The sequence below is a fragment of the Alosa pseudoharengus genome, unplaced genomic scaffold (assembly GCF_046254945.1).
Source record: "Alosa pseudoharengus isolate Yale_2024_CS ecotype anadromous, Long Island Sound unplaced genomic scaffold, YU_APseudo_1.1 YU_APseudo_1.1_scf_5, whole genome shotgun sequence".
Taxonomy (NCBI): Eukaryota; Metazoa; Chordata; class Actinopteri; order Clupeiformes; family Clupeidae; genus Alosa; species Alosa pseudoharengus.
The window spans coordinates 4,298,878-4,317,265 of NW_027468837.1; the positions used below are offsets into that span (position 1 = coordinate 4,298,878).

The following is an 18,388-nucleotide window of genomic DNA, read 5'->3' on the forward strand; positions in this document are numbered from 1 at the left end:
AGTCTTGTCTGGGCCCTCAAGGGCTTGGAGCTTCTCCGAGGGCAGAAGTGAGTGCTGGTGGAAGACTGCTGCACCCCTGTCCCAAACCTCGGGGCTGCAGGGTGCGTGTTAAAGCCCTGCAAATGGGAACAACGAGGTTGGCAGAACATGCTTGATCTTGCCTCCAGCATGTTCATGCATGTTTATGTGTCTGTGCACGTGTGTGTGTGTGCATATGCGTCTCAACATGGTGGCTGCTATTATCCACTACCCTGGTTGCTCATTTGCTTACCTTAACCTTTCCAGAGGCTTCCCTATGAGCTGGCTTCTCTAATAGTCCTGTTCTCACAAGTGTGCAGCTGTGTCATCACCTCTCTTTCCATTTCACACTTTTTCTCACTTTCATCTTGTAATCTCACCCTGTGTCTGCAGAGATAGACATCCGAGAGGTATCCGCTCAGGTCACTAGCCCCTCGGGCACCACAGAGGATGCAGAGATGGTCGCCATGGGCAACCACACCTACTGTATACGCTTTGTCCCACGGGAGATGGGCGTACACATGGTCAGTGTCAAGTACCGCGGCCAGCACGTCCCTGGAAGCCCCTTCCAGTTCACTGTGGGACCACTGGGAGAGGGTGGGCCCCATAAAGTCCGTGCTGGAGGCCCAGGGCTGGAGAAGGCTGAGGCAGGCGTCCCAGGTACAGAACTCTCCCTCATATGTGCTCACAACACACACTTAAAAAAAGAATAATAATAGTAATAATAGTGTTGTGTGTGTCTGTGTGTAGCTGAGTTTAACATTTGGACACGGGAAGCTGGTGCAGGGGGCCTCTCGGTCGCTGTGGAGGGTCCTAGCCGAGCTGAAATCTCCTTTGAGGACCGGAAGGATGGCTCCTGTGGGGTGTCGTACGTTGCACAGGAGCCTGGTATGAACTCTGCCTGCAATGTGGTTGTGTCATATCCTGCAATGTTGCAATGTTTGCATTTATTAGACCATGTAGCTATGCCTCCAAAAAAACTAGTCAGACTGTGTTATTCATAACACATTCCAGGTCAAGTTAAGCTGCCACAGATGTTGGATTATAGCAGTTTCCAGATGTATCAAATATGTTGCATACTTACCATGGTGGTGTTTGGTAGTTTAGACTGTGGGCAGCTCCATGGCATTTTGTTATGTTTAGCTTTACGCTTTAGTTTTTAGCTTTATGTGAAATAGTGTATGAGTAGTCCAAAAGTCATAGAATGTGGCTTATCATTTATCTCCCTCTGTTGCTGCATCTATAAGTCTTTCTCTGCTGTTTTTCCAGGTGATTATGAGGTGTCGGTGAAGTTCAATGATGAGCACATCCCTGACAGCCCGTACCTGGTGCAAGTGTGTGCACCTACAGATGATGCACGCCGACTCACTGTTACCAGTCTTCAGGTGAGACATGAGGAAACATCTCCACATCTGATCATGTGTCTGTAACTACCAAAGTACAGTGTCCAACACCAGCAGAACACTACTCAAAACCTGAACAAAGAACAAAACCTGAGATATTGTGGTCAGCTATAGGAAACAAGTTGTGGGAGGTGAATTTAGAACGTATGTCATCCACTTAGAAGTACTGTAATTCAGGTTGTAATTCAGTGATAATTTTGGTCACTGAGACTCTAGGCCAAGGATGCAGTGGCTCTATTCCTAACAGGGACATTTGGTAATACCAAAATTCACATAGCATTATGCTTAATTTAATAGAATTATGCTTTTAATTTCATCACCCCCATTGTGGAAGTATGCCAAAACAAAATGGTATGCCTCGCTCATTCACCAAACAGATGTCATAGAAACTCTCAATAGATTCCCTAAATAGATCCTTTTTCAATTTCATGCTTTGGCACAGAGAATTGCTTTGTGTACTGTCCTTAGTTGGCTGACCGAGTTTTCGGGCCTGAGCGGCCCTCCCATCTGCCTGTGTGCAGATGGCTGCTCATGTTAACTGGAGTGTTGGCAGGCAGTGCCTGAGGACTGCCTTCCACTAGTTTAGCCCCGGAGCAGAGACTGAGGAGGTGCCAGCATGGTGTGGCCAACTGCTGGCAGGGGCACATACACTCAGGGCTTCCCTGCAACCCCTGGCTCATTGCTGGCATACTTTAACATAACAAATGTACTGTAGTCTCAGGAGATGGGTCAGAGATGCTTTAAAACTGCCCTGCTGGTGTTACGGACTTACTTTGAGTAGCTTTCAGATGTCAGGCAAATGGTGTGGGGCTGGATGTTTCTCTTGTGTTTCATTTAAAGGCTCTTAACAGGAAACACACCATTTCAACTCAACAGGAGACCAGCTAAAGCAGAGAGGCAAACACATTACGCCTTCTAGATCTCTTAGTTAGTCTGTGTTCTCCTTTGTCACATGTCTAACCTGTCCAGTAGCTCCTATTTATTTCCAAGATAAGCAGTCAATGTGTGATCTCGCCTCTTAGCTTTAGCTGGTCCAGATTGAGCACAGGTAAAGGGAAAAAAGGAATATAACCTTGTACATTCCCTTACCGGGAATACTTAAAGTAAATTTTATCAAGTAAATATAATATGTAAAGTATATGATCAGATCATATAAGTAACTAGAAATGCAATTCCAAAGAATTACACGAGGGGATGCAATCCACTGGCTAGGGTGTTGGTGGGGTTATTGCTGCTAGCTGGTAGTGCTACCTGCGAAGGTGCTTTTTATACGAACCCTCTGACCAAATTTTAAGCTTGTGTGACAAGGTTTTCTTGAGATGTCACACTCAAGGTGTTTTTGACCTTTACATTTTACCTTTGACCTCCAACATCAATTCACTTCATCTTTTAAGTCCATACAAACACTCATACCAAATTTAAAGCATATGTCAATACGTTGTTGAGATATTGCACTCAAAGTATTCATGGACTTGACCTTTGACCTCCAACATCAACTCACTTCATCTTTTAAGTCCATACAAATACTCGTACCAAATTTGAAGCATGTGTGTTAAGCCGTTCTGGATATATACAGGTTTCCCACTGTAAGTCAAATGTAAAATTCCCTGACAGAAAACCTGAATTTCCATGACTTACTATATAACGGATAGTACAATATGTCAATCAATGATTTCAGAGCAACCTTGTAGTGTTGAAGAATCTTTGGGCACTGAATAAATGAAGTTGGGCTACTCAAGCAAGCAGTAAGCTTATAACCAGGTATACACCAATTCTGTGTGGAAATATATTTGTATTAATGTATTTTGGCAAGTAAATGTTTAACTGCTACAAAAAAAAATCCCTGATATTCCATGAATTTGCCCCAAAAATGATAAAATTCCATGACTTTCCATGTCTGGAATAGGCTTTCCAAAATTCCATGATATTCCAGAAATTCCATGACCCGTGGGAACCCTGGATATAATGCTCAAAGCATGAGAGCTGGCTAGGACTTTTATTTTGACACACTTCAACAGGATGTGTAGTTCAGGGAGAGACAGATTGTATGCTTAGAAGCGTTCAAGTCTATGAGGAGATGTAGGGTCTGGGAATAGGGTTGGGCACCGAAACACGGTTCTAATATGGCACCGGTGCTGACACAAACGGTAGTAACTGCATCGAATAACAACGTGGATTTCGGTGCCTCATTTCGGTGCTTAAATAGCGTTTTTTTATTTTGTTATTATACGAGCCATCACTGCATGTCATGCACCATCTCTAACGTCTTGCTCTGAGCGCAACACATCCAGATACAGTTAGCTAACATATGATAAACACTGGATGTATAAACCAGAGGGGTGCACCACATAGGCAAGTGGACAGTGTTTGACAGCTTGCGTGAGCCCAAGTAGCTTACTTTAAAGCGATATCGCGAGCTCCTGTCAAAATCTAGCAGTGGGCCTAACAACACACAAGCAAAAGGCTATGAAACAACATCAACAGTAGGCTAGCCTATACATTACACAATATCCTTGCTAATGCGCTAACTGACATTTATTTGAAATGTTATCAGCAAAGTTGTAGGCCTAAGGTGAAAACTTTATTCCACGGTGTGTTAAACAACATAATGGCATGATATTAATCTTTCATGTGCATGAGGCCCATATAGCATCACAATGAATATGAAGATCATGTAAAAAGTTAGCTGGCAAAAAAAATAAATATGTAGGTTACATACCTGATGTCACTGAGCTGTCAAAGAGGCTACGAAACCATCTCCGTACGTTATCGCTAATTAAACTCAGCTGACTGGTGGCATAGCCATAGTTGCTGTTAAAATGCCTACTAGGCTAGCGCTGGGAATCTAAACACTTCAACACCGACATATAGCCTAACATGTTCAAAACTACTGCGTGTTATGGGTATAAGACATGACATTTCTTGACGCATTTGGGAACACACTGAATTAACTGGAAAATAGAGTCCCTGTTAGATTAGCTTGCTTGCAAATGCCGTTGTCCATGACCTGGCAGTTTTATGGCATTTTAACATTTAAATGTATTATTCGTACATTCATTCATTTGCATTATTAATATAACATCGTATTTTGTCATTTTTGGCAAAGACATGCATTCCGTTAGGGATATTGAACATATTTAACATTCTCTAACCACCGTGATTTCAAATTGGTGCAGTTTTCAGCACAAAAACTCATTTTATTCTTTTGCTCTTTTGCATTGCTCTATGCTGTTCTATGGTGCTTTCTGCCTCTTGGTTGCGCACGCATTTTTTCGTGACGTTGCATAGAAATCCATTTATGAGATATTGATAGTAAATTTAATATAACAGTTCAATTTCATGTTCAAAATAAAGCAGTTCATGCTTTAGACCATTTTAATTTAAAACATTTTAAAAACTAAGTACCGGTTCAGGCACCGGCACCGTTTTAAAAGTATCGATTTAGCACCGCTATCAGATAAAACCCAAACGATACCCAACCCTATCTGGGAACTTACCATAGGCACTGCTCAATCCGAAGGGCGGGATAAACGGTTGTCTTTCAAATTTCCTCTACACGCAATAGGATAGCGCTATAACCGGCTACAACTTATGAGTCCCATTCATTTTCCCACCAGTGGAGCTAGTTGGCTAATTGATCAAACTTTTGCCAATTTAAAAAAAGCTTAACTCGAGTCGCGATTCAAAGACCGCTGTTCGCCAGCAGCAGCATCCATCTTCATTGTTTTCAGGTAGCAGGAAATTCACATGGAAATTCATCGTCGCCGACTCTATACACGATGTGATTGGCCTGATAGAAGTAGAAATTTTTCCAGCTCTCAAGCAGCTAGCAAGAGAGTTGCTAGACTACCCTGGCTGCAAATTACATTTGCTGCCGCTAGGGTGCGTCTAGATTTCTAGCCTACTTTTTAATTGCAAATATCTCAAAAATTCTAAACTTCATGAAAAAATGAAAAACGGATAGGCCGGTGAAGCCTTGGAAGATCTACGAAACGGAGCTGAATTAAGCACACAAAAAGGAAAAAAGAATAATTATAACTAGAAATGCAATTCCAAGGAATTACCAGTGCATGAAAAAAAAAAAATACGGTGTAAAGTATAGATGTACAGAGTAAAAACAGATAATGTGCGGGCAGTTTGTAGTGTAGTGGTTAAGGAGCTGGGCTAGCGTGCAGTAGCCTGAAAGTTGTCGGTTCAATTCCTGGCTTCCACCGTTGTGCCCTTGAGCAAGGCACTTAACCCCAAGTTGCTCCGGGGACAATGTGATCCCTTGTAATATAGCTGACATATGTAAGTCACTTTGGTCAACAAGTGTCTGCTAAATGTAATGTAATGTAATGTAATGTAATAATGCAGAGATGGTTACAGTGGTGTTACTAGGGAACATATGATTGTTGCTATGCCAAATAAAGCAGTTATGCTGGTTGCTAGGGTAATCTTGTTGGTTGCTATGGTGGTTGCTAGGTTGACATGGTGGTGGTCGCTAGGTTGCTGCTAGGGTAATTAAGATGGTTGCTAGGGTGTTGCTAGGGTACATATGGAAGTTACCATGCCAAGTAAAGTGATTGCTATGCTGGTTGCTATGGTAATGATGTTGGTTCCTATGGTGGTTGCTAAGTTGACATGGTTTAATAAATGTTTATAGACAAATAGTTGAATGGATGTGTATACTGTAGGTAGATAGTTTAATGGATTTTGATAGACAGATAGCTTAATGGATAATTAAATGGTTTGAAATGGATGGATGAAAGACAGTTGGATGGAAGGTGCCTTGAATAGAGTACCGAAGTGTGACATTCCGTTTCCATTACCGCAGTGTCACCACTATGGTGAGTACTGTGGTTAGATTGATTTGTTTAGATCCAGTGAAATTGCTGCCTTGACAACGCTATGTCATGGCTTCGGTACACTATTCTTGTTGAATATAGACTAGGACAAATGGAGCCTAGCAGATGGCTGTTGTAACGGGTGCAAATCAGTGTTAACGGCCCTTTATGATGTCATAATGCCCAATAGAAAGTCTATGGGAAAAAATAAGCTAGTTTTTTGTTAATATCTCAAAAAGGATAAAGTTTACAAAAATGAAAAATACATAGCAGATGTATTTAGATGCTTTAGAAGACCTACATTACAAAGTTTGAATGAAATTTCTAAGTTAAACGGTTCAAGTTTAATAGTGCACAGAAAAAGTGGTCAGCGGAATAATAATAAGAGATAGGAAGCCTAGGAAGAACAGTACAGTGCATTTTCATGCACTGTAATAATAATAAGAAGAACCCACCGGATTTCAATAGAGGGGATGCATCCCCTCTAAAAGACTTTTCCAATCAGTATAAGTATATTTAAGTGTAAGTACCAAGTAAAGGGTAGATATACTTAAACTTTTATGCATACTTATTTCAGTATAAGCCAAGTATAAATCGAGTGCATCTCTGATTAGTACACAAAAAATAAACTATAAAAATAGGCTACTTAGTTCAAAATAAGTAGATCAACAATACACTTCCATAAATTTCCTTTTGCTAAGGGTTGTCTTTGATTGCCTGTTGAAAGGTTTCTAGCACTTCTGCACAAAAGCTCACTTGTAAAAGGTGTGGTATTTATAGGAAATGGGGGAGGGATGTGTTAAATAATCTGTTGTTGGCTGCCCATCAGGAGTCAGGTTTAAAAGCCAACCAGCCAGCCTCCTTTGCAGTGCGCCTGAATGGCGCTCAGGGTAACATCGATGCTAAAGTGCACAGCCCATCCGGAGCCTTGGAGGAGTGTGTAGTGTCCGAGCTAGAGCAAGGTGAGGCCCCTCTACAGCAAAAGGTTTGCAGAAAAGACAATGTCATGGTTGTCATCATGGTATTGATACAGCATGTCCGTGTTTTCATTGAGAAAATGGTTTTGCTGCATACCTTAGTCATTCACTGATAATCATAGTCTCCCCAATGCAGTTTTAAAGGTGAGGTCTGTGATTCTAATCCAATACACGTTCTGCCAGATTGAGCATATTGGTCCTCAGGATCCTCTTCCTGAGAGTGTTGAGCTGAAATATTAACAACCTCTTGCCAGAACCAGAATCACAGACGCTACCTTTAAAACTAAAATCCATGCTTTCCATTGGAATACAGTGTTTAGAATAACACAGTAATAAGACCACATTGACCTATTTTTAGACAAATATGCCATTCGATTCATCCCTCGTGAGAATGGCATCCACACGATCGACGTCAAGTTCAATGGCAGCCACATCCCTGGCAGTCCATTCCAGGTGCGGGTGGGTGAGCCAGGACAGAGTGGAGATGCCGGCCTAGTTAGTGCATACGGAGCTGGTCTGGAAAGAGGCACAACAGGTAAGTTCACTCAAGGCATGTTACTGGTCAGAACAATGAAGTTACACACAGTGTTGACACCTATTGTTCTGCCTATCATCAAAATGAGTTTGAAGCCATTATTTCAAAGTAAAAGAACTACATTGTATTGGCTAAATGGCGATTGGCGACAAACTTGCAAGACAAGAGTTACAAAAGGTGATGTCAGGTTGGGAAAGTAGTACACTTTTTGCATTAGGTACCACTGTGACAATGTATTAATACTTTTATGTATTAATAATGTACAAGTAATTCACCAATTTAATTAATCGTAAAATTGATTAGCAAAGAGGCATAATTTATATATATATTGGGGGTTTGTGTTGTTTCTGCCACTGTGGGGGATTCCCAATGTTAACTCTAACTAAGCAACAGATCTGTACAAAAACAAGGCTTTGCAAACCTGTCCAACTGTTTACCTAACCAGGCTGAATCAATTCACTTGTGTTTTGTAAGTCATCACGTCAATGGAGTACCTTAAGTTATTGTATACCTGTTCTTATCTGACATCAGGTAACCAGGCAGAGTTCACCATCAACAGCATTAAAGCAGGGCCAGGCTCACTTGCTGTGACCATAGAAGGTCCATCCAAGGTGAAGATGGAGTGCCAGGAGTGTCCAGAGGGTTACAAGGTGCAGTACACACCTATGGCCCCCGGCAACTATCTAATCAGCATCAAGTATGGAGGACCCAATCACATCACTGGCAGCCCCTTCAAGGCCAAAGTCACAGGTATTTTTTTAACTTGTGGGTGATGTGATGCATTCTTCAGCTTGTCTACAGGCATCCTGACCTTGTTTGTTTTGACCCCCTGTCCCTAGGCCCTCGTCTGGTGAATGTAACTAATGCCAGTGAAACATCCACACTTATGGTGGACCCGGTCACTAAGCATAGTGCTGCTGCTGTCCATAGTGCCCTGCCCCGGGCTGCCTCAGATGCTACCAAGGTGGTGAGCCGAGGTCCAGGCCTGAGTAAGGCCTTTATTGGCCAGAAGAGCAGTTTTTCTGTGGACTGTAGCCAAGCAGGTGAGAAGTATTTAAATGTACTTTTTTTGTTGCTGTACTATGTACCATTATTTAATGAGGAACATACTCATTACTCATTATGATCACAATTCTTTTTTTGGTCACAATTCTTCTACATGCTTTTCAGCCTGAGTGTTTTCTGCCCTTGACTTAAGTCTTTGATTTGTGCTTTTAGTGTGTAGCACACCCAAATCTGGCCATTGCTTATGTAAGCACCAAAGCCCTTGACTTTTCACGCTTCAAATACACATCAAGTTATGTTAAGTGCCACAAGCTACAAGGCAAAATGCTAGTTTGTGTTTTTTGTTTCATGTTAATCACTTTCTTGACAGCCAAAATTGACAAAGGATGTGACTCGCATGTGTCTCATGATCACACCTTCATTCTGAAATCTGAATCTAAATGGCTTTGTGTTTTATGGTGTTCCTGGCATACAATGTAGAAAATATTCTTAATTGTCTCTGTCGCCCTGTGTCTGTGTCCATAACAGGTAAGAATATGCTCTTGGTTGGTGTACATGGGCCTAACACTCCATGTGAAGAGGTGATGGTGAAGCACATGGGGAATCTGCAGTACAACGTCAGTTATGTGCTAAAGGAACGCGGCAGCTACGTGCTGGCTGTGAAGTGGGGTGAAGAGCACATCCCTGGCTCGCCCTTCCATGTCACTGTCCCATGAGTCTTGCCACTCAGAAACTGAGAGATGAGCAGAAAGATAGCCAAACCCATTTAGTGAAGCCCAGTGCTGTAGAATATATCAGACAAATTTGCACTCAAATATATTCTACATGTAAAATGGATACAGGTGACATTTTACATTATTTTAAAAAGCAAACCATTTCCCACACCTCAATTAATATTGAGTTCTGGTTTCACCCTGTCATTTATGAACAGGCCTTAATATATTTATAAGTAAATAAGTAGTATTTAACAACCATGTGGGCCATTACTATTGATGTCATCTTAATTTTGTCCTTGTTTATGTTCTCTTAAAATTGCATCAGCATGTAGACAACATGTACACTCATGCGTATGAAAGCATATCCATAAAATGCAAATTATTTTTTTTCCATCACCAAATGTGATGCAATATTTCATTTTTCACAACACTTTACAGTGTGGTGTTTACATGTGTTTTTTTGTGCATACATGATCCTCTGGCACCTCCTTGTGCTGCATTGCCAGTCCTATTTCACATAGACACTACCTAGACTACTTCAGATCTTGAATTCTGGACTGATGTCAAGATCTGACAAACAAGGTCTATGCAGCCATTGAGGTATTTTTAGCCAACACACTCCGTATCACCAAAACAACCATCTTTATTATTTCTCTGTCTTTGGTGGGCCATAATGGACTCTTGCTATTAACTCAATTCAGAATACTATTCAGAACTAGAGTTTGGAATAAAACTATGTTGTCTTATGTTGCTTAAATATAATAGTTTTGATATGCGAATGTTAAAAGAATATTTTTGAGGATTGTTTTAATGTGAGAGAAAGATCTTTTCACTGTTTGTAGTATCTCCCTGTGCCTTAATGTGGCTCAATAAATTATGTACTGTACATTTGTGATTTATTAAATAAAACAAAAACTGGAATAAATGCCTGTGTGTTGTCATAGATTCATTAATGAGTGAAATGGAATAAGAAATGGAATATTGTTTATTATTTTTAAATGCTATGCAGAGGCAAACTCATTAGACCATCATCAGAGGTTAAAATGCTAGTTAAATGATATTACTAATATTGGTAATCTATTGCTAATATTGTTTTTTTTATTATTATTAAACTTATAATGTCAGTGTAATATTTTTGATGTCATTGTAAGTTGTTTTGGACAAAAGCATCAGCCAAGAACTTTTAACAAATAAAGCTGCCTTCAAATCACCCGTGTATACCAAGAGCTAGTGAAGGTAGCTTGTATGCTAATCCTCATTTTGTAGGCACTTTGCCTAAAAGCATCTGCTAAATGAGTTAATGAATAAATGTAAACAAAGGTCAGCTCCTTTCCTTTTGAAGGGCAGAGGCAAGACATATTTAGCATTATTGCAGACAGGACGTAATGTTACATTTTGGTCAAAATATGTTATTTGGAAATGATGCTTCTTTACCCAATTGTATAGTATTGCCAGAGCCGGACAGTAACGGAGTACATTTACTTGAGTACAGTACTTGAGTACAATTTTGAGGGATCTGTACTTTACTCAAGTATCATTTTTGGGGAGTACTCAAGTACATTTGAGAGGCAAATATTGTACTCTTTACTCCACTACATTTCTATCCATAACCGTGAGTACCCGTTACTTCTTCTAAAACAAAAGGAAAAAAGAAAAATCTCGGAAATCCTCAATTTGTTGTTTCCCTCTCAAACGTGATTGGATTGTGCAGGCGCCGCTGATTGGGACAGCCTATCAGCAATCACCTCAGCTTTCCGCCAAAGTCAACTCCATGGTCAGATTTAGATAAGAGACAAAACCATGGACGAAACAATGGATGAAGACGCAGCAGGTCCATCCCGGGAATGTGCCAACCTGTGGCCCCACCTCAACAGACTATTTCAATTTTCTAGTTAATGATAGTTTTCGCTTCAAGTGTTTCAATTACAAAATAGGGTATGACGCTAGCCAGGCTATGGCAGCATGGTAAAAAGATGAAAATGACTTGATTTTACTTTCAATTCCTTTTACATTCTCCAAGGTATTGACATTACAAATTTTTATAACTCCATGTAGGACGTTTCTGTACATAAATGTAAGCACTGTGGCAGTAGTAATGCTATATTTGAAAAAAAAAATGTAGGCTACTCTTGTACTGTTAATACTCAAGTACTTTTAAAAACAAGTACTTCAGTACTTTTACTTAAGTAGACATCTGACTGTTGTACTTTTACTTGTACTTGAGTAAAAGTATTGCCAATGCAAAGTTACATTAACTAAATTTGGATTGAATGATCTTTGTTAGACTGAAAGCAGGAACACAGCAAAAACAGAGATAGAATAAATCCAGCGCTCATAACACCAGTGTCATAAGATTGATCCTGAGGGAGATCAAATACTGATCGAAATGTGTGTATTACATATTGCAGTGACAATAATAGGCGGTTTTAGATTAAGTCTATATTTTGAAATGCGCAATGCATTTCCATCCAAGCATTCTGGAATGCTGGAACGATTGTTACCAGATTAGAATTATGTTTCTCTTAAAAGTACTTCCCTACCTGAAGAACTGCAGTTGTAAAGCATGTATTTAAAAGCACTTCACTGCCACTATCTGGACAAAGAGGGTAGCTGCCTGATCTTCACATCAAAATGGGGCATTGCACAATGCAGTTTTTTTATGAAGAATTGTATGATGTTTTTCATTTTTAAATTTCACAATTAGAGTTGAGTAGAGTTATGTTTGTGCAGATGAATGTGGAGGTGACTAATGGCTGTAAAATGTGTAAAAGCTGCATTCCTTCAGTAGAAATATCAGCTTCTGCTTATGGTGCAGTGTGGAACACTTTTGTTCTGTCAGCATTATGAGGGTTGAGAGAAGGGGAGGGGGCATATGAGACTCTGGGTTCATATCATTTGTCTTTTTGTCTATCCTCCCTTCCTCCCTTCCCCTTTTCCTAACCCCTCCTTCCAATGATCGCACAATTCCGACTGAAAACGCTTCCGCATAGGATACTTCTGTCACCTATCAGGCCTTCCACCTCCCTCCTCTCTCCTCGGTCTCACCTCCTCTGGTTGCAATTAGATAAATGAGACATCCTTAATGACCTCGAGCTTTGAACGATTTCTGGGGCACGAGCTGAAGGACCGAGGAGAGAGCCTGTGTGCAAATAGACCTTTGAGATGAGCCCTCTGCAAATTCTCTCCTCCTTCCTCTCCCCATTTTGTAGTGGCCAGTGTCCTGGTTTGTGATTAGGTTGCCATGGGGAGGGCACTCCTGCTCTTGGGTTTCTGTGTCAGTGCTCCTCTTACCCCCTTGGGAGAAGCAGAGATGCACACACACACACACACACACACACACACGGACAGAAGTGTAGGTATACACATACACACAAAATAGTGAGATCCACACAAAGCAAGACGAAGGCAAAAAGATAGGAAGAGTGGCCAGAAACAGAAATTACATAGAAAATTAAGAGAAAAACATCTTTTAACAGCCTGAAGATGAGAAGCCTCCTGACCACACAGAACCAGAATTGTTACCGTGAGCTGATCATGAAGGAGGCCTACACCAGGCTAGCATGGAAAATGAGATACGGGCAGGACTATCCGAGGAGCTTCACTTCTCATCGGGCCAAGGCTCAGGGCCTTCCTCAGCTGACTGTCCCCAAACCCGTCCTGCCTCCTTTGGTCAGCCTGCCTGAGAGGAAGCGAGCGCCCTCCCCTAAAGTGAAGCCGCACCTCAGCGAGGCCCCACTGATGCGACCTGTTACACCTGAAACCAGGGATGCACTATACCAGGGCTTCTCCAAAGAGGGGAAGGGCCGCCACCTATACCTGCGGCATCGTGTACTGAAGGGTCCAGATGAGAGGTTTGACTACCCTATACTGTCCTCCTGGGAGTACGGCTGGAGACTTGGTAAGGGAAACAAATGTTTCTTCAGATTAAATGTGTTCATTATTCACATTAGTTTTTTTGGCTACTCATGACAACAGACAAATAATCCTTATTTTTATTAATTGGAAATATATTTTAATTTGAATGTTTCTTGCTAAAGCAGTATATCAGCGTGAATAAAAAACTAAGGACATTTTAAAACTGTGTTAACGTTTCCCCAGGTGACTATGAACAAATATACAGATCACCAGCTAATGGGAGGTCGGGGATTGTAAGGAGCACGTTTTATGCCAGGAATGGAATTTTTAATGTCCCCATGGCAACAGATCGTCTGGGATAATCAACTATGTAGTGACATCTCTCAATTACATTTGTTTGTGTAAAATCTAAACATTGACTATTTACAACTCTCTGTCTTTACTAGATTGTCATTTGTTTCTTGATTAATTCAGTGCAGTAACATCAATAAAGTGTTTAAATGAGCTGCAGTAGAACATTTGGAAATACACTGGTACCAGTACCAGTCTGTTGAAAACCGGTTGAAATGATATGGTTTCATAGCATGTTGTATTTTGTATTCAGATGTCTTATGATTAACATTCATAATCACCAAGCCCTTTTCCGGCACAAATGCAGTCATCTAAAAAGCACAACAAAGCTTTGTCAGCTATTTCTACATTGGCCCTGGTCAGGTAAACATTAACTTATGCCAAAGCAAGGGGTCATATCAGTTTACCATAATCTTTCAATTTAAAACATCCACTTAATTTCCATCCACTTAAAAATCCAGTTAATTCCGTCGGCCTCTACGTTGGACAGAACCCATGGTGAAGCCCAGGGGAAAGTGATCACTCACAGCAAGAGCCTAGGAGAAATAACAGCAGTATCATTTCTGGACAATGAAGACTGATGATCAACAGAACAATAATGAAAGTGTGTGTGTGTGTGGGTGGGGGAATTTGATTTAACATTTCTCTAATGAGTAAGTCATTGCTCTTGTTCACTTAAGCTAAAGGTTGATATTTATCTAATTCAGGCAGATGTTGTTAATAGTATGTTACTGGTACTAATAGTATAATCATATACTGTAATAAGGATGTACTAAGCAAATAAGCAACATAAATCCTCATATCATGGCTCACTTATTTTGTATTTACATAAATTAAGTATTGTAAATGTTTACAGTTTTTTCTGAATGCTTAAACACATTTTTTGTAACTATGGCTTTTTTTGCAAAACTCTACACACAAATGGCAAAACCACTCACTGAGTTCGCAAAACTAAAAGCACAAACACTGCTTTGCACCCAGTTTGCAATTTTGTAACACACACTTTGCACAACTGTAGGCACAATGGCTATTATTTACACTATTTTGCCAACTCTCTGGCACACTTTCTCATGTGAAAACTGTTTTAGATAATTAGTTCACTTTGCAATCAGCCTAAGCACTATAAATAAGCCACGGGTAATGTACAATGGGTACAATGGAGTGAGCAGGAAGAGTGAGAAGAGAAATAGCCCTTTTACAGACAAAAAACAGTCTACATGTGGGGATATTGTCATGTCAGGCCTGGATACATCATTCCAGAATATATTTTTCCCGGTGACTTGGACTAGGACATTGCATGTGATGTAGACAGAATTTTGAGAGAGACGACCCGATGTAGACTGATTTGTTTTGTCTCAGTGAAATGCTATTTTGTGTTTTGACTTGGAAAAACACACTTGTGTTTGTTTTGATGTGTGTAAATAAACACTAATACTTGAAGTTTGGATCCCTGTATGTTTACAGAACTATGACAAAAGTATGACCTCAAACTGACATAGTCTACCTTGTGCACAGAGAAAGCAAAAGCCAGATGTGTTTTTTATTCATACCATTAGTGTGTTGTTGGCACATTGTGTGCTTACTATTGTGATGGCTTGTGTTTACTGTTAGATACGAAAACACCATTTTTACGAAGGTGTGAAGAGTTAAGCAAGGTGTGTTAGCTTTTGCAAGAGAACTACAATGTTTTGCTGATTGGGTGAGAGGTTTTGCCATTTGTGTGTAGAGTTTTGCAAAAAAAGCCATAGTTACAAAAAATGTGCTTAAGCAATCAGAAAAAACTGTAATTTAATATATCAATGTGAGTTTACTGTATGGAAAAAACAACCTGCTGCTCTGTGAGTCCATACTCTGTTTTGAAATCAAACACCTCTGTAGAGGAAGGCTTGATTGCCTGGATTATTCTTTCACCATGGAGCACCACTCTGCAGACAGATGAAGGAAACTGTCATTTATATAGTCTAACCCTAGAATGGCTTTTGATCATTAGCTTCTGTTGTTCAAATGGATTATTTTGGTGTTTAGTTGACTCATTAAACACCAAAATAATCCAATAGAACAACAGAAGCTAATGATCAAAAGCCATTTGAAGCCATTTTATCTTCATTGATAAGTAAATGATGGCCTTTCTTGTTTTGGTGTGAAAGCCATTTAACAGTATCGTATTATTTACAAAATGTGAACTCATTGGTCATTGGCAGCTCACCTGTCATAGGCACAATTGGTGGACTGTTTCACAGTGGTGTCAACACTGTCATCAGTAAGCCACAGGAAGCTGCTATCAGAACGCAGGCGTATGTTATTCCATTGACTCTTGGGAACATAGCCACAAGCAGCATTGAAATCTCCCATGATGATAAAGTTCTGTGGAAAGGAGATGTGAGACATGAGAAAGTGGAAACCAGAAGCAGTGCCTTGAGAGGAGACCTCAGGTCAGCTGGACCCACACCAGGGGTGAAATTGGACCATGTGGATCAGTTTCACTTCTTTAAGCAGGTCTCATGTTACTACATTACCTGTGGGACTCAAACACTCAAACACGTTTACACTACAAATACTAATTAGACATTTAAATATCAATGAAAAACAAAGGTTGACATTATTGCTCTCATACTGTACCTCTGATGTCCATCGCTGCTGGACCTCCTCAAACACATCAAAGAGCTCATCAATCTCCCGAACTGCAGCCTCTGGCACGGTGTGAATAGGAATGATGACAAAGTCCTTCACCTCTAAAATATACAATAGCAATGTTTTTTTTTTCTCTATCAAGAGCCATCCTATACATTTTCACGAATGGTCAAACACCATTATCATAAATGGTCGAACATCCCTCTTTCTCAAATTTACTCACAGAATTAATTATTTAATTTACCAGTCCTTGGTGAGGAAAACCACACAACGAAAGGTTCTCGGGCAAACACATCTTCGTCTCCAGTCTGTAAATCAGGGTACTGATACACATCCTTTACGGACACCAACCTCTTCCTAAAAAATCAGAGCGGTGTTGTTAATACAGGAAATGTGTTCCAGTTGTGTACAAAGGAAAAGTGTGCTAAAAAGTACAGTACCTGTAAATAAAGGCATATTGTTCCTTGTAGGACTTTCTGCCCAACCTGTCACTGATTACAAAATTATATTCATTCCTTCTGGAGCTGTACCTGCTGTAGTAAAACATGTGGAACGGTCAGTCCAGATGATTCATTTTACAGTGAGGATACATTAATTCACAGATGCTTCCATGACAGAATGAATACCTGTTTAGCTTCGTCATCAGCTGTGGGAAAGCTAATTCTCGACCATCTTTGATTTCCATTATGAGCATTATGTCACAGCGGGCAATACACTGCAGAAGAAGAGGATGCGTCAGCATATCTCCCTTCTCAGACAAGAAAGGACAGACGATAATCCCCTCTATTAGCCCAGAACCCTCAGAATTTTCCAAATAGTCTCTATTGAAGAGCCCTTAATGTTACCATATTCTGTTCATATTCCCATTTACATGTCACAACGCATATTCTAATAACTACTTTATAAAAGTTCTAAAGTTCCTTCCTTGAATGTTTCCATAGTAGCCTTAACACTAAGCTACTGCCACTTGACTTGTTTCTTCCTTGCCCCAAAGGTGTATAGCGTGCCTTCTTCTTCATTACGACATCTTTTCTGAAACTGCACATAGCTCCACTCATAAATAACTTACTGTAGCCTATCAACGTTTCAACCATTTTCAGCTCAACTAGGATTAAGCAAAAATAAAATGCAAACACTAAACAAAATGTAGAAACAGAAAATATCATGATTAAAATTTAAAAATAGCACAAAGAAATCAGTCCAAAACGTCCTCAGTGCATGCAGCCATGAAAACAAAAATTACAAACAGAAATAAACAGAAATGGACACAACCTGTATGATGACATCCACTACTTCAGGCTTGGATATTTTGTTTTCTCCAAAGGACTGTATATTGAAGGAGCATATCTTCAATGTTGCCCCATAGCTGACACTCAGCATGAGCAGATTCAAAGCAGAGAACATCTTCATGATAACATAAACTATTGTCGAATAAACATGATATGTAGAAATCCTTCTGTTATCACCAAGTCTTCACTTCCTCTTCCAACCCAACCCCCCACCTCAGAAAGTTCCAGTGACTGTATTTAAACTGAAACAAAAGAGGTACATGATATGATAGGTCAAATCTGAAATGTTTGTTCTGTTTTATAGGCCTACATAACACAATAATATTTTTTAAGCAAAGAGATGTAACCTACAAAGTGCAATGCATGTATAAATGTATAAATGCATGAGGTGCAATGCATGTATAAAAGAGTCCAAATACTTGTCATAGGCCTATTGATTGTAGCCTAACCTATGTGTTCAGCATGGATTTAGGATATTTGTTTTTGAGTGTAATGCTGATAATTGTATAGCCTATAACTAGCCTAGGCCTACTAACTACAGTATGACAATGACTGTCTCCCAACCCAGTGTGTCTGTCAGATAGGATAGCCTATCAGTTCAATGTCTGATTGAAAGAAAACCTTTTCTCAAACACTTTCAGTGAAGATCCAGGCAAGTCTTCCATCTTAAACAAACAAACCACCCTTTTAGACCTACATCAGTATAGGTCTAGGCTATCACCGGAGCGTGGGAAATAATGTCAATAAACACTATATGAATAAGACAGTTAGGCTATGGGCTA

At 40.1% G+C, this 18,388-nt stretch overlaps 3 protein-coding genes across 3 annotated transcripts in view; 2 read left to right on the forward strand and 1 right to left on the reverse strand.

Moving 5' to 3' along the window:
• Nucleotides 1–10,405, forward strand: part of flnba (filamin B a) — a 62,542-nt gene extending 52,137 nt beyond the window's left edge. The window contains exons 39-46 of the mRNA XM_076269300.1: nucleotides 412–678; nucleotides 769–906; nucleotides 1,288–1,403; nucleotides 7,077–7,209; nucleotides 7,583–7,759; nucleotides 8,291–8,509; nucleotides 8,599–8,802; nucleotides 9,293–10,405. Of these exons, the coding sequence (XP_076125415.1) occupies nucleotides 412–678; nucleotides 769–906; nucleotides 1,288–1,403; nucleotides 7,077–7,209; nucleotides 7,583–7,759; nucleotides 8,291–8,509; nucleotides 8,599–8,802; nucleotides 9,293–9,480 (1,442 nt within the window). The 3' untranslated portion in view covers nucleotides 9,481–10,405. The remainder of the gene's footprint in view (nucleotides 1–411; nucleotides 679–768; nucleotides 907–1,287; nucleotides 1,404–7,076; nucleotides 7,210–7,582; nucleotides 7,760–8,290; nucleotides 8,510–8,598; nucleotides 8,803–9,292) is intronic.
• Nucleotides 10,406–12,963: 2,558 nt separating this feature from the next.
• On the forward strand, nucleotides 12,964–13,697 carry LOC143104425 (protein SPMIP1). The gene is made up of 2 exons (XM_076268479.1): nucleotides 12,964–13,378; nucleotides 13,579–13,697. Exons 1-2 carry the CDS (start codon nucleotides 12,964–12,966, stop codon nucleotides 13,695–13,697), a joined length of 534 nt encoding a protein of 177 aa, XP_076124594.1.
• Nucleotides 13,467–17,790, reverse strand: LOC143104424 (deoxyribonuclease gamma-like). Its single transcript, XM_076268478.1, has 8 exons — nucleotides 17,590–17,790; nucleotides 16,944–17,032; nucleotides 16,758–16,850; nucleotides 16,562–16,674; nucleotides 16,306–16,418; nucleotides 15,893–16,050; nucleotides 15,515–15,611; nucleotides 13,467–14,222 (listed from the first exon to the last, which is right to left on the reverse strand). Exons 1-8 carry the CDS (start codon nucleotides 17,725–17,727, stop codon nucleotides 14,148–14,150), a joined length of 876 nt encoding a protein of 291 aa, XP_076124593.1. The 5' UTR covers nucleotides 17,728–17,790; the 3' UTR covers nucleotides 13,467–14,147.
• Nucleotides 17,791–18,388: the final 598 nt, after the last annotated feature.